Source organism: Heteronotia binoei, chromosome 21 (genome assembly GCF_032191835.1).
Source record: "Heteronotia binoei isolate CCM8104 ecotype False Entrance Well chromosome 21, APGP_CSIRO_Hbin_v1, whole genome shotgun sequence".
In the NCBI taxonomy this organism is placed as follows: Eukaryota; Metazoa; Chordata; class Lepidosauria; order Squamata; family Gekkonidae; genus Heteronotia; species Heteronotia binoei.
In genome coordinates this window covers 56,564,471-56,590,316 of record NC_083243.1, presented here as the reverse complement: position 1 = coordinate 56,590,316, position 25,846 = coordinate 56,564,471, and the positions used below count along the sequence as shown (strand labels likewise).

At 41.3% G+C, this 25,846-nt stretch overlaps 1 protein-coding gene across 3 annotated transcripts in view; it reads right to left on the bottom strand.

Annotated features, from left to right (window-relative positions):
- Positions 1 to 25,846, bottom strand: part of SLC25A21 (solute carrier family 25 member 21) — a 588,543-nt gene that overhangs the window by 168,754 nt on the left and 393,943 nt on the right. For all 3 annotated transcript variants that reach the window (XM_060262736.1, XM_060262738.1, XM_060262737.1), the window contains exon 3: positions 14,265 to 14,348. In XM_060262736.1, coding sequence (XP_060118719.1) covers positions 14,265 to 14,348 — 84 coding nt within the window. The remainder of the gene's footprint in view (positions 1 to 14,264; positions 14,349 to 25,846) is intronic.

The window sequence follows — 25,846 nt, the reverse complement described above, 5'->3', positions numbered from 1 at the left end:
GCTGGGTTGCCATCAGTATGCAGATGACACCCAGCTTTATTTGCTGATGGATGGCCGGCCTGCCTCCGCCCCAGAAAAATTGGCTCCGGCGTTACAAGCCATGGTGGAGTGGCTCAGGCTGAGTCGTCTGAAGCTGAATCCAACAAAGACAGAAGTTCTTTGTCTGAGTCGCGGTGGCCTGGGAAGGGAAATTGCGACATCCGCCTTTTCCATCTTAGGCAGGCATGACAGCTGGCACCCTTCCTAGAGCACAGCAACTTAGCAACAGTGATTCATGCTACGGTCACCTCAAGACTGGACTACTGTAATGCCGTCTACATGGGACTGCCCATGTCTTGAATCCAGAAGCTGCAGCTGGTGCAGAATGCTGCAGGCAGGCTGTTACTGGGTCTTTCTATTTGGGATCATGTGCAGCCGGGGCTGCAGAGACTGCATTGGCTGCCAATAGTGTTCCGGATTCGCTACAAGGTGCTGGTTATTACCTTTAAAGCCCTATATGGTCGAGGACCTGTCTACCTTAGGCACTGTCTCTCCCCATATATTCCTCAGAGGGTACTGAGATCTGGATCACAAAACCTATTAGAAATCCCCAGGCCGAGGGAGGCAAGATTGAAGGCTACCAGAGAACGAGCGTTCTCTACTGCGGCCCCCCCACTGGTGGAACCAACTCCCAGATGATGTTAGAGCCTTGTGGGATCTCGCCCAATTCCGCAAGGCCTGCAAAACAACACTATTTCTAATGGCCTTCAACTAAAGTACAGAGTTGCTTAACATCATGGTATGGAACTTAGTACCAAAACTGTTTTAAAATTGTTTAATATTTTAAAGTGCAATTGTTAATTTAACTGATCTTATTGTAACTGTTTTTACTATTTTATGGTTGTATTGTTTTATTGTGGATATTCAATATTGTTAGCCACCTTGAGCCTGCTTTGGCGAGGAGGGCGGGATATAAATACGAAAAATAAATAAATAAAAAATAAATTTGCTAGAACATGCAACTAAAATGGCACATTTGAACAGAACACAACAGCAATGCCCTGTGAAGAGTTACTCTAGTTTAAGTCCATTGAAATCCATGGGGTTAGACAGGAGTAACTCTGCACAGGATTGCACTGTAAAAGATTCGTGTATTTACCCTTTTAAAATTGGTTCAGCTTCTAAAGAATTGACAGAAGAACTACTACATATAGGGGTATACTGCGATAAATACAAAAAATTCAGGCCGTCATATGAAGAATCTGAAAAGGCTAAAAGGATTTCCTCTGGTCAACATTCTTGGGTAATCCTCAATTTCAATTTTTTTCTCAAATAAACATCAGATTATGTTTATGTTGGCTATAAACCTGTCAGTCCTCAATAAACAGATATATTGTTGTGGCTCTAGCACTTTTGTCAAAAGAATACACATCAACTTTTAAGCCTTGTGAAAGACAGATCCAGCCGTAAAGTCTTTATTTTGGAGCAACTCAACAAAAAGTTTACTTGAGGATGGTTATTATGTCATCAGCACAGACTGGAAAGTTCCACAGGAATTTTGCAAAGGGCCTCATCTGCTGCTCTTTAACAGAAAGCTAATGTGACCTTTAATACTCTGTTAGACATAGCTTGACTCTAGTAAGTCTCAATTAAATTTTATGTTTTGTGGCTCCCGTTTTCTTGTAATACATGGACAAAGTTCAAGGGATGACTCCTACTTTGAAGATTTAATTCCCTGTTGGGACAATTTATTTCTACCCAGACAGTACTTCAGATATTTTGTTTTTGTACTGGCCAGCATATGGAGGCAAATGAAGGCTTTGGAAAATGCTGCATTTATTTTATTTGTTAAAATTTCCATTATTGAAGCTTTCAGAAGCAATATTAAGGATCTAAAGGGGCATGCACACATCTATTGATCTATCTACCTATCTCCTTATCACATTTTAATTCCACAGTAATTATTCTCCCATTGTCCATTTAATTCTGGTGGGGTAAACTGGCCCAAAGTCAGTGAACTCCATGGAAAAGAGTGAATTTCAACCCAGATCTCCACTGTTTTAGGCACTTTGTAACCACTACACCACAACATTGGCTCTCTTTTACATGACCTAGCAGTGTGTGTGTAGTTTTCTGCAAAACTAAGGCAGAAGAAGAAAAATGCATATGATTGTCACGTCACAAACATGCTCAGCTCTTCAGCATTGCCACAGCACCCACAGCTGCTTTTTCTTTTACAACTGCACAACTATTAAAATAGGGGCCCCATTTCCCCTGCTCCTTTTGCCCACTATTGCTCCAAGAGGCAGAGAGAGAAAAAGCAAATCTTGCAGCATCACGTGCAATGATACACTACTTCCAGTTTTTTTAAAAAACAAACAGAAGTGACATAGGATAGGTAGCTCTCCATATGTTTTTTGCCTGCAACTCCCATCAGCCCCAGCCATTGGCCATGCTGGCTAGGGCTGATGGGAGTTGTAGGCAAAAAACATCTGGAGAGCTACCGATGGCCACCCCTGGGATATGTCTAGGAACTGTCACAGAGTTTCTGCCAATTCCTAGAACTACTTACTTCCATTGTTTTAACCTGGAAGTGATATGACATCATAGCTGGCATTGTGCCCCCTCTACATTACTGCCCACAACCTGGCATTAAAAGGTCACCATGAGCACAAAGAAAAACTTCTTTTGCCTTCTGGTCATCATACGAGCATTTTCCCCCTCCAATTCATGGATCCTAAAACATTCTTAAATGCTTAGTGCCAATTACCTTGTTTTAGAAGCCTTAGGTTTAAAAAAGGTCTAGAACAGAAGCAACTTCAGATCTGTTTCTAGGATTTTTTTTTTTTTTTTTGGTACCTGGGTATAGATAACTCTTAAAGTTAGCTGACTAAACTTTATGTTTAACTCTTTAAGTAAGCAAGTCTGCAAAATGCTATGCAACCTTTTCAGCAATAAACTACAGAATACATTGTGGTTTAGGGTTGCCAGTCTCCAGGTGGGTCATTGAGATTGCCTGGAATTACAACTGACCCCCAAACTATAGAGATTAGTTCCCCTGGAGAAAATGACTGCTACAGAAGATGACTGTATGGCATTATATCCTGCTGAGGTTCCTCCCCTCCTCAAACCCAAGCCTCTTCAGCATCCACCCCCAAATCTCCAGGAATTTTCCAATCCAGAGCTGGCAACCCTAGCTGACAGGTCATTTTAGGGAACATAGCTGAAAAAGTTTTTTTTATTTAGGAATATTTAGTAGTTCATGATTATTTTGCATTTGAGTAAGCCCAGCTGTGCATATGAGTGTTGGCATGGTATAAAACAAGACCTACAGGTCAAATATGGGGCCCCAGAGTCTTAATCTTGCTTATTGACCTTACATTATGAATAGAAGCAGATGGTTCTCTTTACCTCTTTTTCCTCTTCCCCCAGAGAATGAAAAAAATATATATTTTCCCTAGAGATTTGTAGGCCAGAGTTACTTTTGGGTAGGTCTGTAGCTGTTTTTGGCTAAAGGAAGGAAACGGTGCCTAATTTAAAGAATCTGGCAATATTTACAATTAGACTGAAGACCAAAGATTTTGCCATGTTAAAAAAATTGAAAGTGACCAGGCTACAAATACCCTTTCTTCATCAAAGCACTTAACCAAATATATATAGTTTGACCTATCCCAGGGGTGGCCAATGGTAGCTCTCCAGATGTTTTTTGCCTACAGCTCCCATCAGCCCCAGCCAGCATGGCCAATGGCTGGGGTTGATGGGAGTTGTAGGCAAAAAAACATCTGGAGAGCTACCGTTGACCACCTCTGACCTGTCCTATTAGAACCAAAGTGGTACTGTGGTTAGCCTATCTGGGAGACAAAGGCTCTGCAGTGCTTCAAGGGGCTACTTGGCTCAGCCCCTCCATTGGTAATCAGGGTCAACTCACCAATTGTTTCATTCTGCACTGCTGCCAGTTTGAGCTGGGATAAGCTGGGACATGAGCATGTGTCGCTTTTCAGGTTGTTCCTGAAAGTGACAGTGGGTAGCTCTAGGAATTGCTGGAAACTATAGAGCTGGAATTGCTGGAAACTATAGCTACCCATCACATAGAGGCCTGCAGCTTTATTATTTTTTATTTTTCTCCCACCACTGTTCCCAGCAATGATTGGTGAGAGCCTTTCACCATAGTGGTAGGATTGGCAACCCTAGGCAAAGGGTGAGCCAATGTCCACTGTCAGTTCCACTAATTTCAGTGGCACCAGAGGAACTGCTCCGTTAGGCTTCTTCCAGGGCCATTTTCACTTCCCATTCTGCTAGTATATATTTTATTTATGCACTCAATTTCATTTTTATGAGACAAGTCATATGGGAAATACTGTCAACATGGTATTTACCAGTGGGGGTGGGGGGACTGCAGCTGCATGTTCCTGGCAACTGATCAAGGTTTGATGACCACATATTTCAACATACATTTCAATTACATAGAAAGCAGAATACCATTTTCTATATAAAAAGAAAAGCTTTGTATGAAACCCAGCGTTAAGGTCTTCTGATCATCATCTGATGATTTCTGACAACAGCCATACAAGCAAAGTCAGATCAAAATCAGGCCCAGAAAAATGTGGCTTAGTAGTAAGAGGCAGTGGTTTTTTGGTAGAAAAAACCCAGCAGGAACTCATTTGCATATCAGGTTACACCTCATGACATCATCATTGTTTCACATAGGGCTTTTTTGTAGAAAAAGCCCAGCAGGGACTCATTTGCATATTAGGCCACACCCCTGACACCAAGCCAGCCAGAACTCCGTTCCTGTGCGTTCCTGCTAAAAAAAAGCCCTGGTTAGAGGAAACAATTGGAAGTGAGGAAGTAGTTGGGTCTTAATTTGGCAATCTCACAATCTGTGAAGGAAATTCGGCCTTATGTAGAGAGGGACACCAGTTAACCCCATGCAAATCCTCAGATGTAAGTTCTACCTATAAATAAAATACTTGTGACCTTCACTATATAGGATTCTATCTGATTTTACCACAAAGTTTATTATTTTGAATTAATCTTACCTTTCATTTAGTAATTTCTTTATTTTATTTTTAAGCACTCAGATGGAAATGAATGCAATTAACACATGTAGATAACTAATGATCATTTCCCTCTTTCTAGGAGAAATGGCTATCACCTACTTTGAACTGAAGGGACTATGTATCTTTATAACAGTACTGTTAACATAGCTGCTATTCTGTAAACTAATCAACCTCAAGAGACCTCACACCTAAGCCATAGGGCAACAGGATAGTTCCTATGTCCCAGCAGGGGACCCTCCAGTTTTACAGGCTCCTCCCCACTGCCAGGGGAAAACCCCATCCCAACAGCCATCAGGCTTAGAAGATGCTCGCAACTGTTTGTGTTTTAAAAGATGCTTGCAACTGTTTGTGTTTTGGAACATGTGTGTGCCTTTAAATCTCAGCAGCAGGAAAGCAGGGAGTGGGGCAAACAGGCAGAGTCGTGAGTCTGTGAAGCTGTGAGAAAGGCAGAGAACAGAGTCCCTGTATTTTGCATTTGCTTCAAATGTCATTTCTATAGTAAAAGGAATACGAAAGAGTTAGCTAGATCCTGATTATGGGATGGAAAAAAACTCCACCTCTAGGCTGCTCTCCTTTCCTGTTCCTGTCTGAAGAAGCTGGCTGAAATACAGGAGATGGTTAGATTCAGCAACTTCAATGAATAAATTGACCCAGTGATATCATAAAAGTGTTGGCTTGCAAACTCTATTTATTTTGGCAGCTTTGTGAGTGTGTGTGCATGTTCCCTAAAAAAGCTTGAAAATGCTTCCAAAGCCTGACAAGGGGACTTGTGGGGGAATGACAAATTTCACTTTCATTTAGTCTCCTGGCTCCACCCCCAAATTCCTCAAATATTTCCTGAGTTGGACCGGGCAGCCATACAACAGGAACATAAATCCCTCTAACCATGCACTCATATAGCCAGCCAAAGGATCCATGAGTATATCATTACACTTGTATCTTCCAAAGCTCCCTGTGTCTTTTGGGCATGCACCAAAACTTGTATCATGCTGTGGGTGAGCTTTCTTTCCTCACCAGGTACATTGTCATCTCAAGACTTGCTCCTGAATTCCCCAGGTACATTGTCATCTCAAGACTGCTCCAGGCTTTCATGGGTCTTATTTTTGGTCCTGTCCAGCCATGCCAACAATCCACCAAAGATAGGATGCTTTTGCTCCCTGGACTTAGTCTGTATTTTACCATACCAGTTTTGGTAATTAAATTCATTGGCTTTTGAATTTGGACTTGACTGCTTGATTTTACAGTGACAGCATTCTCATTGTGACTACCAACAAAATACATTGTTGTCCTGAAGGGAGAAGAGGGAAGGAGAGTTTGGAAGGTGAGAGGGGTGGGCTTTCCCTCTCATTTACCAGCAACAAAGTATATTGGTTAACACTGACAGGAGCATTATCAGAATATAATCCAGGGAACTACCCAATAAACTGCTTATTACTAGAGGCTGCATACAGCATGGAGGGCTCCTATGATTTGTAAAATAATTAAAATCTGTTTTAGCCTAGGAAGTGTAACTAACACACATGAAATATCTTCCAATTCTACTAGGCCATTCTGACCATTTTGCTCAGGGCCCAGCAATGTGTCTGGTTGTATTCTGCTTTCTGATGGTCCTCTCTAGCTAATGGGTGTTACATGGATGATAGGAGCCAATGGCGTCATAGCAGAAGGTGCAGCAGGGAATATAGAGGCAGAGGTTTTTGTCCTTCACCTCTGATGCAGTCCTCCACATTCCGTACACTGTGGGAAAGAGGAAAAGGATTTGCTTATATATGCTGTAAGGCAGGAAGAGTTGTCATGATGACACTTGGGAAGGCAGCCAAAGAAGCACTCTGTTCCCCCTCCACCTGTACCTTAGAAATGCAGTGCCCTTGCTCTGTAGGGTAATCAAGGGCTTCTAAGCACCACCCCCCTCAAAAAGAACCCAAACAACGAGACCAGAGAAGCATCAGATCAACACTCAGTTACAAACCTGAAACTGATATTTAATAATATTAAAGATCCTAAACAAAAATGTTAATCAACAAAACAAGCCAAGATCAAATCTGAATAGTGTGCACATCCCTACAACCCACTCAGCATCTGAATTCGGGGCATCTGCTTGGCTTCGCTTCTATGATTTCATGAATTAGCAACACTGCAAAGAGCACCCTATGTTTAATGGTTCCTTTCATGTTATTTTAATCCACATTACAAATGTTTGTTCAACTGAAATGCTTTTATATTTAACAACTGGTTCATGTCATCCTCCCTAACCCAAGCAAAAAAGCAGGTGCTTGCTTAATATAGCTGGTAAAGAACACACAACATGACCTTTTATGCCTTCATACAGCCACCTGGAAAAATCAGGTAATGTTTTTGCATTTTAAGTGCTTAAGTTAATTACTATTCATATGTAGGGACGTATATGTTCAGTCACTTGTCTAAAAGGGGGTAATGTTGATGAAAAACTACCAGTCAGTGGCGTTGGGAAAAAGTCTGATTGTGTCTGTCTAGTGGTTAGAGTTTCCTTGCTTAGCTGCAGAGTTCTAATGAGAGAGAGAGAGAGAGAGAGAGAAAGAATGTTTATTTTTCTTTCTACTGTTTATGAACTGCTTCATATTTTATGTCTTTGTATTTGGCCACAGATATCCAAATAAAATATTATATACTTAATAAGGCAGTTTTGAATTGCACATGTGCCAAAAATGCCATTCCCCCTTAAAAATATGAATACATCTAAATCAAGAAATATTATTTTAAATAGAAAAGTGGTAGTGTCCATAAGCATACATGCTTCTAAACCAGTCTGCTTATCTGCCTTGATTGCAAAAAATCTCTCTCCCCCCCCACTAGAATGCTAGGGTCTCATCTAGACTAATTTCAATCTGGGTTCAGGTCCAGGTTAGGGACAGGAATGGCATCCCTATTGATTCTCCTGGGGTGTCAAACATGTCATCGACTGGATCCAGCCACCACAGGGCTCCTGTATGGCCCTTGAACAACCACATCTCCTGCTTCCTTCTCCAGTTCTGCTACTGTTGAATTTCAGCTTGCTTTGCCAGACTCTCTCAGTCACAGAGGAAACATAAATAGGCAAACCTACTGTGGTGGACTAAAGCAGTTAGCCTGCATGAGCGGAGGACAGCTCACTCTGATTGGGTGAGTCACTTCCATGGAGACAAATACATCTATTGGAAGGAGGCTAGCAGGGAGGGGGGGAATCTCTCCTAAGAGTTAGTTCAGTTGTGAGATCGACTGAGAAAGGAATGAAGAGCCGTCTGTCAGTTTAGTTCCTTGAGACAGAACTGCTGGATTATAGTTTCTGTCTGAGAGAGAGCTTTATTTGTGAGAAGGTGCAAAACCAGGCTCTTTCTGGGGGAAAACTCTCTGAGTAGAGAGCTCTGCTGAGGAGTTCTGTTGGTGCTACAGGGCAGACTCCTGGTTCGGAACACAAACACATTAGGAGAGAGGCTAAGGTTCTCGTGGCTGTGAAGAAATCCCAGAAGTCAGACAGAGATACTAGTTGTGTGGGACTGAACACAGGGAATTGAGGTGCTGGTGTGATAGCACTCGGGTCCTCTGAGTGGAATGACAAAGAGTGTGTAGGTTTTATGTTTAAGAATCCTGAGAATAGTTTTATAATTGTTCTCTGATAAGAGTGTTTTCTAGTGTTAGGGAAACACTACTTGTTTGTTTTATTTTATATTACTTCAGTCTGCCAACTTCTATAGTGTTCAGAGATCATCTATCATTTTATAACTCCTGCCTGCCAACTGATTTAATAATCAGCCAATAATTTTTATTTACTCCCTTCCTTGCCTTCTGTAAATGAATAAACTTAATGTTTTGGTTTTTAATTTTAAACCGCCTTAGTGCTTCGTTCATTTTCTGACAAGATTATTTTCTGGTTCTCTGAGGCACTGGGTAAAGGGGACAAAAAATTCAAAGTGGTCACTTTTACCATGCTGACCCTGACTGTCCCTCACACCTGCATTGATAAATGCATGCACTGCATTGGTCAATGCACCTCCCCCCTCCTTCCAGGGAGAGGGAGGGAATGAGCCAGAGCTTGCTTTCTGGCCAGATTCATTCAACTGCATAGGAGACAAAGGCAAGCCTTTCTTCCCTTCCAGGCCCCTCCCCTTCATCCCCTTTGCTCAGCTGCCTCAATTGCATGGGAGAAACACAAAGCACCTTTAAAATCAATGAAGTTTTATTCAAGGTATGAGCTTTTGTGTGCCTTGTTACAATGTGTGTGTATTTTGTTGGGTTCATTATGTCATGTGTGTGTTGGTTTGTTTGTTAAACTCCTTTGAAGACCACTCAGGAGACAGCCTTCTCTATAGCAGCCCCCTACTGGTGGAACCAACTTCCGGAAGAAGGAAGAGCCTTGTGGGACCTTGTCCAGTTCCACAAGGCTTGCAAGACAGCTTTGTTTCAACTTGCTTTTAATTGATAGCTACATATGAGAATACTCAAGAAGACTGAAGTTATTGGAATTTACCATTAGCACCAAATTGTTTTAATATGTTTTTATTGTTGTAAGCCACCCTGAGCCTGCTTTGGCGGGGAGGGCGGGATATAAATACAATAAATAAATAAATAATGTTGTGACTCTCCTGAGTGCAATTATCACTATATTCATGCCCTCATTTAGGGTTCTAAGTAGCACAAATAAAGCAAAAAGCTTCCAAATCTCCAATTCTGACATGTAACTGCCTTTGTTATTTTCCCATGCAAATGCTATCCTGACCAAAAGTTCTTTCAAATTGTTAATTTCACTGTTTTGCCATTGGATTCTAACTTTGTACTACTTTGCATTCTTAATCACTGCCCACCAGCTATATGTAGCACTGCTCACTGTACCCCATTTCATTGTCCAATGAAATATTCATGGATACAAAAGCTTACATTCTGAATAAACTTTGTTAGTCTTAAAGGTGCTACTGGACTCCAGCTTTGTTCTAACCCAGGGGTATCAACACTCATTTGTTAGGAGGTCCACATCTGACATAATTGAGTCCTTGTTGGGCCAGGTTATGTGTGTCACAAAATGCAATGCCAGTTAGTGGAGATATAAACTTTATAAAGGACACAGACAAACACAAGGGATTTTTTAAAAACTTAAAATGAAACATGCTTAAAACATTAGCACTCTTGCAATGTTTTGTTTATTTAACGGTCTCCGATAACTGACAACTCTTGCTTTGAGGAGTCTCAGCCAATAGAGGGAAGAGAGGCTTGGCTCAGTAGTTCTGCTGTGTGATTGAGAGAGCCTGGCAAAGCAAGCTCTCTTTCCCACCCTTCCTCTCCAAGGGGAGAAACTCAGCCAATTGAGAAAATAAAATCTTTGCTCCATAACGCCTGTGTGATTGAGCAAGCCTGGCAAAGCAAGCTGTGATGCAGAAAGAAGCAAGAGAAATGAAGAAGGAAACAGTTGACAGCCAGTTGCTTGCAGGCCTGTTAGGAGCCATTCGGGGACCTGATTCGTCCCTCAGGCCGCATGTTTGATACCTCTGTTCTAACCTTTTGATCCTGTACACTAGCTGTTATCTAGTTATTTTCTACTCAAATTACCACTCCAAATCCTCATCTGGTTTGTCTCAGTATTAAGGAGAAAAATCCACTCTGAAAAGCCATAAGAGGACTATCAGCAGTTCCATTCCCCCTCTCAGCTCCAAACCAGCCTCTGGCCTTTAGTGTCTTTAGAGGCAACAATCAATCATTTTCTCTGAGTCTTGATGGTATACCAGAGAATCTCTACAATATGCGACAGGAGAAATGAAAGTCTCATCCTCTGTAGCCACTTTAGGACTGTTTCACCTAGACTCTATGGTATACCATAAAGTTCACCCTACCATGCTACCATTTCCTGCAGGGAAATAATCTCTGGAGATCAGACATCATTTGGAGAGAATTCCGGGTTTTATTTTGCGGCTGGTAACCCTACCACAAACTGGCATAACCCCCTCCCCCCAATCCAGCCTATGGAAAGTTTAAAGTCCATGTGAGATCTTACACCATGATCACTACAGAAAATAAACCTTCTGGCATCTTATAGCCATAATTTTAAATTGTTCAAGGGGGACCATTTTCTCCTATTATTCTTCATAGTTTTTCCAACAACATCATTCATAATAAAATATTTGAAAATTGCCCAAGAGCACTACTCTTTCTCTAGACAGAGAATACCAAGATCTGAAAAAGAAAACAAAATTCTTTATTTTTTCTTCTTGTCAACACTCCTGCCTGCCAGGGGTCAGTTTTCAGATTCTTAAGCAGCTCTTACTCAGGCTAAGAAGACCAGTGCAAAAGTTTCATTTATTGTTTGGGAGTGGCTAAGCCCACCAAAGAGCTGTCCAGGAGTAAGCAAGCACTCCCAAGAAAGCGCCTGTGTTTGCAGGGTAAGAAGAGTAAGTGTTACATTCACTAATCTTTGGTGTTGACAGAGAGAAGCCTAGGAGCAGATGCTTTTCAAAAGCTTATTGTCCTCTTTACACCATACCAAGACTTAGCAAGTTTTTTATATTGTTTTAAAATTGTCTATTACCAATCTAACAAATAACTTGCTTAAAGTAATTTTTCCCCAGACTTAGAAATCATTACAAGAAGAACAGCTATGTTTGAGGAAAATGCTTGAAAAACAAACTCTATTAAACAAACTCTATGAACCAGCACTGTGATTCTGTACTAATACAGGCTTGGCAAATATGCAATATGGGCCATGGGACTGCTTTCCCATTTAAGCTTTCCATGACATTTAATATGTTTATCATGTGTATGGTAAATTCATGTTGCTTTAGCATGGCAGCCCAAGCAGGCATTACTAGTGGTGTGTTAACTCTTCAACAATATATGTAAGCATGTAGGTGCATTTAAATGTCATTGGACATGTGTGGAAGGCTTAGATGTGGCCCACATATTATATAAACTAGTGCACATCCACATGGTCAGCAAGTTTCAGCATGACATTCTGTGTGTTTCCAGATGCCCACTTACTTCTTCAGTCTTGGGACTTGAAACAAAATGGGGGAGGGACCTTCTAGGGATCCTACTGTCCAGTAAAGTGCTGAACTCATCCTGGGCAGGTGCATCACAGCTGTCCACCCTTGGTTGGTCATTGATTCAACTTTCTTCTCCATTTGGGTTTGGCAACCTCAGTCTAGGGATACCATTCCCCAGGTGGGGGGATCCCCTGCTTTTGTGGGTTCCTGCCCACCACCAAACAGTAACACCATATGTGACGACTGGTGTCACTCAAAAGTTACATCAGTGCATTGGTGATGTTGGAGGGCAAAACTCAATGGGTTGAAGCCAATTTTTTGGGCAAAACTCTATGGATTGAGGCCAATTTTACCATAGAGTGTTGCCCAAAAAGCAAAGCATCATCCCCAGAATAGCTGATGTCACTTCTGGGTCACATCAGTATGTCACACAACATCCCCTCTCACTCCAGGCCAAAATCCCTGTGCCGGCATGATGAAGGGATCTGGCAACTCTATTATAGTCTGCAAACCCTTTCTTTTAAAATGAAACCAAACAATTTCTCTTTCCCAAAGCAAAGAGCAGCACCTGCCCCCTTAGCAGCCATTTTGTGATTGCCTTCCCCCAAGATCATCATTTAGTGGTGAACCTTCTACCCTGTTTCAGAATTTCAAAAATGCCCACAGGCTAAATAAGATTGGGTACCCTTGTTTTGAGGCATGAAAAAACTGGCTGCAATAGTGCTATTCCTTATTCAGGTTAGGGTTTCTGACCTCCAGGTGGAGGCCACAGATCTCCTGGGATTACAAATTGATCTCCAGGCAACAGAAATTAGCTCACCTGGAAAAAATGTCCACTTTGGAAGGTGGACTTTCTGAAATATCCCATTGAAGTCCCCCCTTGAACCCCACACTCCTCAAGCTCCATCCCCAAAATCTCCAGGTATTTCCCAACCCAGAGCTGGCAAATCTATTTGAAGTCCAATTTGCTTTTATGGCTATGCTGTCAGTTGCAGTCTTAAAGAGAGTTGCCAAGCCCCTAATCAAGGTGGGGACTCCCTGCTCTGAGTTCCCATTCCTTGCTGCTTAGAGCAATAGTGTGTGTGGGGAGGATTAAAATAAATAAAATATTAATTTAAAAAACTCACCAATGCTGTCTGGGAATTACTGGAAGCAATGACTGCAAGTCTAGACATTGTTGGAAACTCTATGGTAAGTTTACAACTGTTTCTAGAGCTACCACTATAACTTCTGTGTACTCTCTGGAAGTGATGTCTTCAAGTGGGCAACATTCCTCCCCCATGTCCCCCCTCCCACCCCGCCTTCCCACCAGTTGCCAAACTTGGCTTGGCACCCTAGTCTTAACCAAAAAAGTCAGCATTTGCAGTTGCAATACTGCTATGGGATATCATAGTGCTTTTTCTAGTTTCAAGAAACCTGGGTAGTCCCAAAATAGTGCTGCTAGCTCCAGGAGTAGTTGCTCTCCTCCTCCTGCTAAGCAGGGGAATGATTCTAGACTGCATCTCTGATTTAAACTCAGGAAATGTTTCTTTAAAATGATTGTTTATTTTTCCTCACATCTTATATAAACACAAGGTAAGTGAAACAAGACATTTCAATATCTTACCCATATTTAAAATCCAAAAGAACGTTTAGGCATTCTACAGTATACCAGCATTCTCACTATGTCAACACTACTTCAGGCACCTGTATTGCATAAAACTCGTCATTCAATAGCAGCTAATAAAATAAGATCTTTTTCATAGTTAATTAGGAAATGTTCTAAACACTTCACCCCCCACTACATAAAAACCTAGACACATGCTTAACTCTACATGTGAGGAGTACCTTAGTTGGTTAAGAAACTTTTCAATTGATATGAAGGGCCCATTAACATTTTTTTAACCTCCCTCTATTTTCACAAATTTCAAAACACCAAATACTGACTGTTTTTTTTACTGTACATGTATATATCTCTAGCTGTAAGAATAGTCATTTTTTTGTGTTTGACATAAGTTAATATTCCATTAAAATATGGGTCTTGTGATATAAAACATATGAGTGCCGTTAATGAAGACTGTCGCACCTCAAATCAGCATAACTTGCTATAATAAAAGACACAATCTGGATTCCAGGTATAAAAGGCCAGTGAAAATGTTTTTGATCATAGTGTGATATAGAAAGACCACATAACAGAATATGAAAATGACCTTAAAGCAGGAAAGTAGTGCTAGCATAAATATTAGAATGTCTTTGTTCTTACCCTTCAGTCCGGAATATGGTCCTGAAACTGTCTCCCAAGCTCTTGTAACTAGTTGGATCCATTTTTCCTCGTTGAATTTGGAACCTATAAAAATAGTTTATGATTAATCAAATGCAAAATAAGGACTTTTAAAAGTTTCACTGGCCCCATTTTATAAGCCATACTTACAATTTTATTCTCATATGATTATTCAGACTCCTTATAGCACCATTTAAATTTGGAACAATTTTTGCATGAACCATTATTCCATTTTGCAGACAGTAGAACTAAAGTACAGAGTGGTTTGCCCACAGATACATTATCAGTTCATGGAAGAGGTGGAACCTCAACCCCAAAACTCCCAGGTCTAAGGCCCAGCATAACAGGCTCCCTCCCATAAGTAGCAATATTCATATTATCTATTTGTTTATCAAGAAAATTCTTTGTTGCCTTTCCTGCTTAAGCAGGGCCAGACCTAAGCTGTCTGGCACCCTAGGCAAGGCTAACTACTCACACACCCCTCTTCTCTAACTATAAGAATTCTTCTCTGGGGCCTCTGGGACCCAATCTCTCCATTCTACCTGATTGAGCTGCTGCAGCGGAGCAACACTACAGAAGGGGTTTTAAAATATAAACCCCTTCTCTGGGGTTGTGCCACAGCAGTAGCCTGATCTTTCCATACTACCCTTTGGGCCCATAGGATATAATGGACTCCATTCTATCCTATGGGCCCAATCTCTACTCAGGGCTGCAAAAGCAAGGCACACTGCCTGTGCCTCTCAGAGTCTCCAAGAGGCATGCGGAGAGATCCTTTCCATGCTTTTGCACCTCAGGGATGCAAAGGCAGGGAGAAAGCCCCGTTGCCCATGCCTCTCAGGGACTCTGATAGGCACTAGGAGATCCTTTCCTTGCTTTTGTGTTCCTGAGGTGCAAAAGCAGGTAGAAAGCCTTGCCATCCATGCCTCTTGGGAACTCTGAGAGCTGTGGGGGGAGATCCTTAAAGACAAAGCTCTGCCACCTGTGCCTCTCAGGGGTGCAAAAGTAAGGAGAAAGCCCTTCAGCCCATACCTCTTGGAGACTCCAAGAGGCACACAGGGGGAACTAGGAGACATGCCCAATGCTGTGCCCCTGGATTGCTGGCACCCTAGACAATCACTTAATTGTCCTAGTGGGTGGTCCATTCTGATGCTTACTGCAGTTCATTAAGTAAAAACAATATATAGTAAATATGGCAGCATTTGAAGCAGTCAATTACAATCTCATGACCCACCTTCTCACTAACATAGGAGTTCAAGGGTTAGCCCTTCAATGGCTTACCTCCTTTCTCCAAGGTCAGGGACAAAGGGTAGCACTAGGACAGAATATGTCCTCTAGGCACCCCATAATATATAGGGTTCCTCAGGGGGCACTTCTCTCACTTTCTCCACTTCTCTCTATATGTATTCCTTCACCCAGATGGTATGCTAATAACACCCCAGCTGTATCTGTTACTGATGGCCACCCAGATACTACCCCACAAAACCTGGCTGAGGGTTTGGAGGCTGTGTTGGATGGTTGAAATAGAGTAGGTTGAAACTGAACCCAGCTAAGATGGAGGTTCTGTGGCTGGGGCGGGGAGGGGGTCAGGATTGGGGCACAGGTTTTCCACTCTTCATTGGGCACCACTGGCACTGACACTGGCACAGTCCATTAAGATTTCTGGAGTGATCTTGGACCCCTCCTTGAATATGGAGGCCCAAGTCACACACATTACCAGGCTCATATTTTTTCAACTGTGCCAGGCTCAGCAATTGGCCCCTTTCCTGTCACACCCAGACCTTGCCACAATAATCTATATAGTGGTCACCTCCAGGCTAGACTACTGTAACTCACTCTATGCTGGTGTACCCTCGAGATTGACTCAGAGGCTCCAACTGGTCCAGAATGAGATAGCACATATACAACCTGCGCTGCACAAACTTCACTGGCTTCCAGTGGAGCACAGAGTCAAGTTCAAGGTTCTAGTATTGACCTACAAGGCCTTGAGCAGTCAGGGACCAATGTACCTATGGGACTGTATCCACTGACATGTCCCCAGAAGATTGTTATACTCTTCAGACAGCAATCTGCTAATGGTCCCCAGCCCTAAAGACATTCGGCTATCCTCTCTGCCAAATTCCATCAGGGACCTGCAGGTTCTTATGCAATTCTATAGGGCATGTAAGGCAGAGATGTTTTGCCAGGCTTTAGGTTGAGGACAGTGATGGTTACCATTTTAGCTGGCACCCTTCTCTGCTCGCTATATGTGTCTGGCCTCTTCCCCTGCCTGTGAAGTGTCTGGAAGTCTGAATTGGGATTAACTATCACTATCTGATTTTAAGAATGTTGTTAAATTACTAATTGTTTTATTCTGTATGCTTTTAAAAATTTTGTACTCAGAGGCCTGCAGTAGCAGAGATGGGACAATTCACAAATACAATGAATAATAATAATATAATCAAAACATTAAAACATGAAAATTACCAGTATTAAGACAAGCTACTACAAAGTGGCTTCTATTTTCAAAGATCCCATTAAGCTAAATAAACTTATAGCTGAAATTTATTTTCCTCTTTCTTTGGTTTGCATCATTGTTCAGTTTGCCTTTTATGACATATTATAAAAGCACATCATGCAAAATATAGTTCTTATAGGGACATTCTGAGAATGCTTCCATTTTTTTTAAAGGATAAAAAGGCAATGATTTGAGAGCATAAGCATGTTGGGCCTGGACAGAGATGGTCTCTGCAACAAACTTGTAATTGTCTTGCTGCCACAAACTTTAAAAAAACCAGCAAAATTAGATGAAGTTCTAAGTTCATATCTTCTTTTATTCCATCTGTAAACCTGATCTTACCGGGCTATGCAATTTTTTCATTTCATACTCTTTGTACACGTTCATTATACTTTTATTACCCACGTCTGCTCTCATTTGTGCATTCATTTTCATTTCCCCTGGTTTCAACAGAAACCAAAACTGAGCATCACTGCTTCAGTATCTCCACTGCCTTGGGGCTGCTCTCACTCGGCTGCTGAATGAGCTGTTGACTTGCTCTGCCAACTTGGCAACCACTTGGCAACAAATAATATAAAAGAGTTTACCTTATACAGAAGACATTACCCTAGACAGAAACTCTAGTTATGCCAGAACTACTTTTATTAGGACTATATAACACTATTACAAGGCAACAGGACACCATTTGTGTGGCATTTTGGAATACATTGGGCCATGAAATATAGATATGTGATGTATAAATATGTTACAAGCATCTGTTCTCTCTCTCTCTATACACACATACACACACATATATGTTATATATATCTATATCTCCATTAACACAGCATCTGTCTGTCTGTCTGTCTGTCTGTCTGTCTGTCTGTCTGTCTGTCTGTCTGTCTGTCTGTCTATCTATCTATCTATCTATCTATCTATCTATCTATCTATCTATCTATCTATCATCTATCTATCTATCAATTACAGCATAATTACAAAGAAATACACAATGTTAAAACAAAGAATGTTGAATAATTCAACCATACTGGAACAGAGATTGGTGGTAGGTTTTAAAAGTCATTTTTACATCTCTTGACATAGTTTAAATTATTGTTTAATTAGTTAAATCAGGGAATGGTCTTGTAAATCATACTGTTCTAGCACATAAACAGGTATTCTAGAATATGGACTACAGGCCTGGAATTTGGAATATCAGATTAGGGTTTTAATGAACTGAATGCAAAAAGTGACAGATTTTCGTGAACCCCCCTCTGTTTATTAAACTGTTTATACCTCACCTTTCCCTACATCTGTAATGAAAGCAAGTTTTGAAGAGGTTCATATTTTAAAATGAGATTTGTTCTAAAAATAGATCTGCTTTACCCACGGTTAGGCACTTTAGTCCATAGACTTCAAAAGGCAGATTGTATTGGAAATGATGTGATTTAAAGGCTTATCATTTTTGCAGGATGGCACTCATTGTTTCTTGAATACTCTTTTACGTGACCATTTTCTGTGTTTTAAGAGAAAAATCTCCTGTGATGTAATAAAAAAGAGAGCAATTACAAAAGAAGCCCATACATCTTTTGAATAAACTTGTGTTGGACTTCTATAGTTCCAATAAAAGTAGTTCTGGCACATCTGGAATTTCAGTCTAGGGTAACCTCTTTTATTAGTGAAAAAACTTGTTGCCAAGTTGGCAGAGTAGCAAACACTCTTCAACAGCTTTACACTCCAGTAAGAACTGATGCATAACTCTTTCTTTTTCCTGCAAAGAGCCTGTGGGAAGGTTAAATGTGTTCCATCTTCCAATGACATTGCGCAAAATACGACACTAATAGCCACAATGCAATGCCAAAAAAAGTGCTGCCTTTTTAATGGGAAAGAAAGACATTTGGGAGAAATAAACTTTTTTTTATTATTCAAACCTGATATGGGTATTAATTTGGCAATTTTTAGTTCATAGCAGAAAACCAAAACTAATGGGGCAAAGATGCGTCCATGACTTTATCAATGATTTTAAAAAGCAGATGAGTAGCAAACTGGCAAAGCTCACAGATGGTGCAGGAGAAATACAGAAATCCATGTGATTCAGATGAAACACAGATGATTATTCTATTTAATATAGAGAAATACAAATAATATGGAATTGGAAATTGACTGTAGCCATTACCATAACTACTTACAGAAAAATACCAGTGCAATCTGAACATAAGAGAAGCCATGTTGGATCAGGCCAGTGGCCCATCCTGTCCAACAATCTGTGTCACACAGTGGCCAAAAAACCCAGGTGCCTTCAGGGGTCCATCAGTGGGGTCAGGACACCAGAAGCCCTTCCACTGTGCCCCCCCCTCAAACCCCAAGAATACAGAGCATCACTGTACCAGACAGAGAGCTCCAACAATATGCTGTGGCTAATAGCCACTGATGGACTTCTGCTCTATATGTTTTTCCAGTCCTCTTTTGAAATTGTCTATGCTTGCACTGTCCTGAACAGCACTGTCCTAGAAATAAGCCCCACTGAAGAAATGGGAAAGATTCTTAGACCAGCTTAGGATGCTTCAAATGGACCATTGTGTTTGAAGGGCCACCTTTCTCTCTGTGTACTGCACATATTCTCTTGCCCTAGTTCACCAGTTATTTTGGTTCATGCTTAAGCTTCCTTGCATCAAATCCTGGCAATTAATTAGCTAGTTTGTTAATGGATTAAATGGGAAGCTAAATGACATCCTTAGAAATGGAGCTCAGTAAAGGCCAGCAATTGTGGTATGGAAGGGTTTTGGGCTTTGGAGAAGTGCAGCAGTGGTCACAGTACTTTATTATTTTTCTTTCTTATTATTACAGCATCTTCATCTCACACACACACACATAATTTTCGAGCTCATATTCCATTACACATATTTTAGTTTAAAATAATAAAATAATAATAATAATAAAATAATAATCCAGTTGAAATAAAGCACTTTTAAGGCTCAATGATTCAAGCGTGAGAATGTGAAGTTCATGCCTAATTGTCCCAATGAAATAAATGTGAACTGAATGTGCTTCACCTTGGCTGGATTGTTTATTGGTTTGCAACAAAACAGTGATGCAACAAGGCAAGCAGATAAGTTAGGTCATTGCCACTGCTCATAAAAGATAAAGATTTTGATATCATTAAGTAAGTCATTAGTAATGCTGTTGCATACAGAACATGTAACATACTCCATCCTGTAGTATTTTGCATCCATTCCTTGTGTAGTAAATTAGTTTTATAGTTTTTATAGCAACCCTAAACTCTGCACCAATTAGGAGATGTAGACTAGATCCATGAATTGAGTTCTTTGATATGCAGTTGCCAGGCTCAATAAAATAAAGTGTAACTTGTTAACAAACAAGCTAATTAATTGCCAGGGCTTGTTACAAGAAAACTCAAACATGAACAAAAAAAGAACCTGTTGAACTAGGATAAGAGAAGATTTGCAGTACTCAGAGAGAAAGGTGGTCCATTTGAAGCTGTCATTGATCCCCAATAAAGAGCTTTTTTGTGATGGTACTCATCAGTACTAAGTACCAGCATCTCTCCTAAGCCCTGATCTTCACCTGCTGGCCCACTCAGTCAGAAAAATAGAGAATGGAAGTGCTTCAGAATGGACTTCTTGGTGCTTGGGAGAGACAACAGTGTGAGGACTTCTAGTGTCTTGGCCCCACTGATGGGCCTCCTGATGGCACCTAGGTTTTTTGGCCACAGTGTGACACAGTGACTGATTTCCCACTTACCTTACACCGCTCTCACGTTCCTCTTCTCAGCGGGGCTTTCTTCCGATTTCACACTACCTGCCCCGGGGCTGCAAGTAACGTCAGCATTTTCGTGCAGCAAACAGAAACCTCTAAAACCAGTTTCTGTTTGCTGCACGAAAACGCTGATGTTACTTGCAGCCCCAGGGCAGATAGTGTGAAATTGGAAGGAAGCCCCGCTGAGAAGAGGAATGTGAGAGTGGCGTACTGTAAGTGGGAAATCGGTTAGAGTGTTGGACTGGGTGGGCCATTGGCCTGATCCAACATGGCTTCTCTTATGTTCTTATGGACAGCCTAATGAGGATCTGCAGAGGGAGGGAGCAATCGGTAGAAATTTGTGCAATCTTATTTATGAGTACTGGCACTTTTCAAAACAAAAAAGCACTGGAGATACATTATGTAAAAAGAGTTTATGGTCAAAATCAACTACTGTATATAAATTTAGGTTCATGCTGTGTGATCAATATTACATTCTGATTTTGATCTTATATTTTAGGAGCAAGAGACCAGATATGACTCCAATATTCATAACCTTTCATTTTCTCACACTCAGGGTTTCATTTTGGTTTTATCCATGTGTTTTATCACTGGGGCTTTCTCCAGGAATACAATGAGTTTGGCTATAAAAGTAAAACTTAATTCTTTGCCCAGCTAGTTGTTCAGTGATGTTGCAGGCTCAAAATATCATGAATAGCACCAGAATCTTGAGCTGGGATGAAATGGGCCACTACAAAACACAAGAAGCACTGGCTTGCCAGGATTCATTAGGAACATGGCGCTGCTCTTGGCAAAGCAGCAGTTGCTTGACCAGCACAGGAGGGCAGGATTAAGGAATACATCCTTTGAGGAGCTGTGCCTCCTTTTGCTAATCTGAATGATGGATTAGTTCCCTTACTCATGAGGACCAATTTTAACATAAAGCTGTAATTAGATAAAGCCTGTGGCCTTGATGTTTGCTTTTGTGAGTTGGTGTGAAACTACCAAACTTGGCCCTAGGAAGCTGGTCATTTCCTAGCCAATCTTATCTTTGGTTCCAGCATTCCCTTCCTCATCTGATCCCAACACAGTGGTCATGTTAGAGCCAACAGTCTAGTGGGGAAAGTAAAAGAAAAAGCCAAGACACCACTGTGAGTACATTTGATTCTGGGAATCTACAGTTGCCAAACCTAATCTAGCCATCCATGAACTGTGTTAAATTTGAATCAAACAAATGGAGAGGGAGGAGGAAATGTAGTATTTTTAAAGATTTGCCTTTTTGTTTGATCACCATCTACTTTATTTCCTAGCTGCCTTAAAAAGTAAACTCTATGTAGTTTGGAAATAGACCAGATTAGATACTGTTCTTACCTGCCTTGGGACCTTAGGACATGAAGGGGCATAGATAAAAAGTTACATTAGGAATCCTCCTAACAGCTGGTCCTAATAGCATAGACCAGTCTCAAAATGAACAGTCTGAGGCCATACACTTAGTAACTGACATGGTTACATTCAAACACAACAGGGTCATAGTTTAAGCTATCAAATTTAACTTGAGCTCAAATGCCTTTTGTTCTTGAGCTACTATACATATTGCATTTGTCATTACTAATGCTTAGATTTCAATAGGAGCTTAGTCATTACAAAATGAATACTGATAACTTATTCCACCATCTGGAACAGAATTTACAGGTTGTTTATATTACTTACCAAGGATAATAAGTAAATTGAGAGTATAATTTTGCCAGTTATTTGAAGGGTAAATCTTTCAAATCACATAAACTGTTGAAAAAATAACATTAGAATTCAAAAAAATACCTAATTATTTTAAGCCAGAGGTATAAATTTTGCCAATATAGGGATTTATATTTTAAGTATTGTAGTACTGAAACGAGATTTTAAGTACAAGCCTAAAAGAGAACATAAGACAGCATTACAGAAACAGGAAATGATCTCCTTTCCAGTAGACCTTTCAATAAACTTGCAGTCTAATTTGCTTCTGCCTCATTTCTGATAGGCTAGTTCTTTTTTTTGTTTGTTTCCTTTTATCTTTATACTGTATAAAAAGAAGACTTCTAATATTAATTTGAATCCAAGTGTATGCATTTTGAAGTGGTTTATGAGCAAATACACCTGTCTCCTTTTTAAAATTAAAAGATCTATTTATGAGGTTAGAAATATGGTTTGAAAAGGAAAAGTACTATGGCTGTGCAAGCAAATTTGTCATTCATAGCATACCCATTTGTGTAACTATCTTCTAAATTCTTTTGGGCTTCAGAGCAACGTTTAAATGTGGAGAAATAGAATGCAGCAAGCATTTACTAGAGTGGATCACTTCAGTAGGGTTGCCAGGTCCAAATGAAGAAATATCTAGGGCCTTTGGGGGTGGAGCCAGGAGCAATCATGTGACAAACATGATTAAACTCCAAAGGGAGTTCAGGCCATCACATTTAAATAGGCTTCCCAATCCCCAGGTCCCAGAGGGGGATCTCCTGGTTTTACAGGCTTCCCCCCTCCCCCAGCCAGCTGGCCAGCGGGGGAAGCCCCGCCCCAGAGCCATCATGCACCTCCATGAACGATTCCCATAGGGAATTATGGGGAATTGAACCACGGGTATTGGGGGCTCTGGGGGGGGCTGTTTTTTGAGATAGAGGCACCAAATTTTTAGGATAGCATCTAGTGCCTCTCCCCAAAATACCTACCAAGTTTCAAAAAGATTGGACCAGGGGGTCCAATTCTATGAGCCCCAAAAGAAGGTGCCCCTATCCTTCATTATTTCCTATGGAAGGAATGCATTTAAAAATTTGTGCAGTCCCTTTAAATGTGATGGCCAGAACTCCCTTGAAGTTCAATTATGCTTGTCACACCCTTGCTCTTGGCTCCGCCCCCAAAGTCTCCTGGCTCCACCCCAAAGTCCCCAGATATTTCTTAAATTGGACTTGGCAACCCTACATTTAAAGGGACTGCATTCCTGAGAGCCATTTTGGTGTAGTGGTTAAGTGTGCAGACTCTTATCTGGGAGAACTGGGTTTCATTCCCCATTCTTCCACTTACAGCTACTGGAATGGCCTTTTGGTTAGCCATAGCTATTGCAGGAGTTGTCCTTGAAAGGGCAGCTTTTGGGAGAGTCCTCTCAGCCCCACCCACCTCACAGGGTGTCTGTTGTGGGGGGAGAAGATGTAGGAGATTGTAAGCTGCTCTGAGTCTCTGATTCAGAGAGAAGAGCGGGGTATAAATCTGCAGTCTTCTTCCTTTTAAGTGCCTTCTCTGCATTGGAAATAATGGAACATGAAGGCACTTTCTTTTGGGGCTCATAGAATTGGACCCCCAGTCCAATCTTTTTGAAACTTGGGGCTTTTTGAGGAGAGGCACCAGATGCTATGCTGAAAATTTGGTTCCTCTACCTCAAAAAACATGCCCCCCCCCGAGCCCCCCGATACCCACAGATCAATTCTCCATTATACACTACATGGACCAGTTTCCATAGGTTATAATGGAGTGCCCAGCAGACATTCAACCCCCACCCAGTTTCTGAAAATCCTGAAGTGGAGGGAGGGCCTCCAAACCAGGGATCCCCTGCCCCCAACTGGGGATTGGCAACCCCGCTTCAGGGTATTACATATTTTAACACCATGTCAAAACTCATGATTGAATACATAGAAAAATATTTTCCCTAAGTAGAAAATCAGCTATATGGTTGGAAGAAGGGTTCTAACCTATTTTCTGTTTCTGACATACTAGCTTTCTATGTGTAGGTCTGCTTTTCTGTCTTGCAGTCATGCATGCCCCAGCTGAAATATTACAGTTCTTACACAAGTTTTCTATCTTATCTGTTGTTTGAGAACTAAGTTTCATGGAATGAAACAGAATTACAATGCAAATCAAACCCATCTGATTTCAACATAATTCTGCTGGATTGAAGCAGGTGTCTATCTTAAGAAACTTAAACTTAACACCTAACTTTGCCAACAGCCCTGTTCCACTCTTAAGGGGGTAGGGAAATGAGCATGCTAACAGCAACTGAGTTCCAAAAATTTTGTTCTCCTTTCCTTGAGACCTGGGCTGGCCCAAGCCAGAGAGATGTGTGCCAAAGGCTGGGAGCCAAAGTGCTCTTGCCTCCCTGGATATTACCCATGGCCAGGACCATAGCCAGGATGTTTCATTTGGTGGGGCATATTTTTTATGCCCCACAAAATTATTATGCTTAAATATAACACTATACCTAAAATAATAAATAAATAATACAGGAAAGTCATTTATCACTCAAAAATGTTTGAAGTTTTTTTAAAAATGGTAACCATTTATCTGTTCTTTGTTGTCCTCTCTCACTTTCTCACACCCACCCCCACACACCTCTCTTTCCTCTGGTCTCCTTGAATCCTTCTGAGATCCCCGTAGCTCAGTTACAGCTGACCTGTGTTCCCTTTTTCTTCTGCAGTACTTTTCTGATGCATTTTTAAAAGCCCATTCGTGTCTGCTATCATTCAGTTGCATTCCATTTGTTTTCAGAGCTAAATACAACTTTCAATGACCATTCAGTTTTTTTGTCACTGAAGCTTCTATCACCATGATCAGACAGACAGAAAACAGTGCAAAATTCTCTTTCCTCAAATTCCTCCACCCTCCCATCAACCTTAACTTGGGAGAGGAGGACAGAGATAGATGGCAGAAATCACAGGCTTTTGGAATCACTGTCTTGCCAACTGATTGCATATCTCCAGCCATGAAAATACAGCCATAATTCTAATCAAAGCCCCTAAATTTTGGGCCATGAACAAAGTGCTAATTTCAGCCTCACTGAGAAAATGGCTATTGTTCCTGACAGTGGAAGGCAGCACTTTGAAAACTGAGAGCTGTCATGTTTTCTCTTGGAGCACCCAATCATTTAAATCTGCATGACAGTGGTGAAGTGACAGCTCTTGGGGCTATGGTAGAGGGCTTTATATTTTAAAAAGCAAAGACAGAAAGCATGAGGAAGGAAGAGGAGGGGGGGGAGATCAAGGGCTGTACTTCCTATCCTCTTGAGCACATCCCCTTCTCTTGCCCAGCCTCTGACTTTTGCTCGCAGCCAGCTGCAGTGGTGGGAACTGAGGCTGAAAAAACCTCCCAGATACAGAAAAAAACTGGAAAGTTGTGGGAAGGGAGGGGGGGGGGAAGACATGCAAAAGTTGCACCACGGAGGGTCCACTTGCAAGAGCCCAAATGCTGCTGCTGCTTGTGTGAGAGAGAGCAACTGGGAAACTGCTTTGGTGGGGTGGTGGTCGGTGCTACTTGAACAGAGTGGTGGCAAGCGATGGGAGACTACTTGGTGGGGCCAGAAAGTTCCATGGGGGTTTGA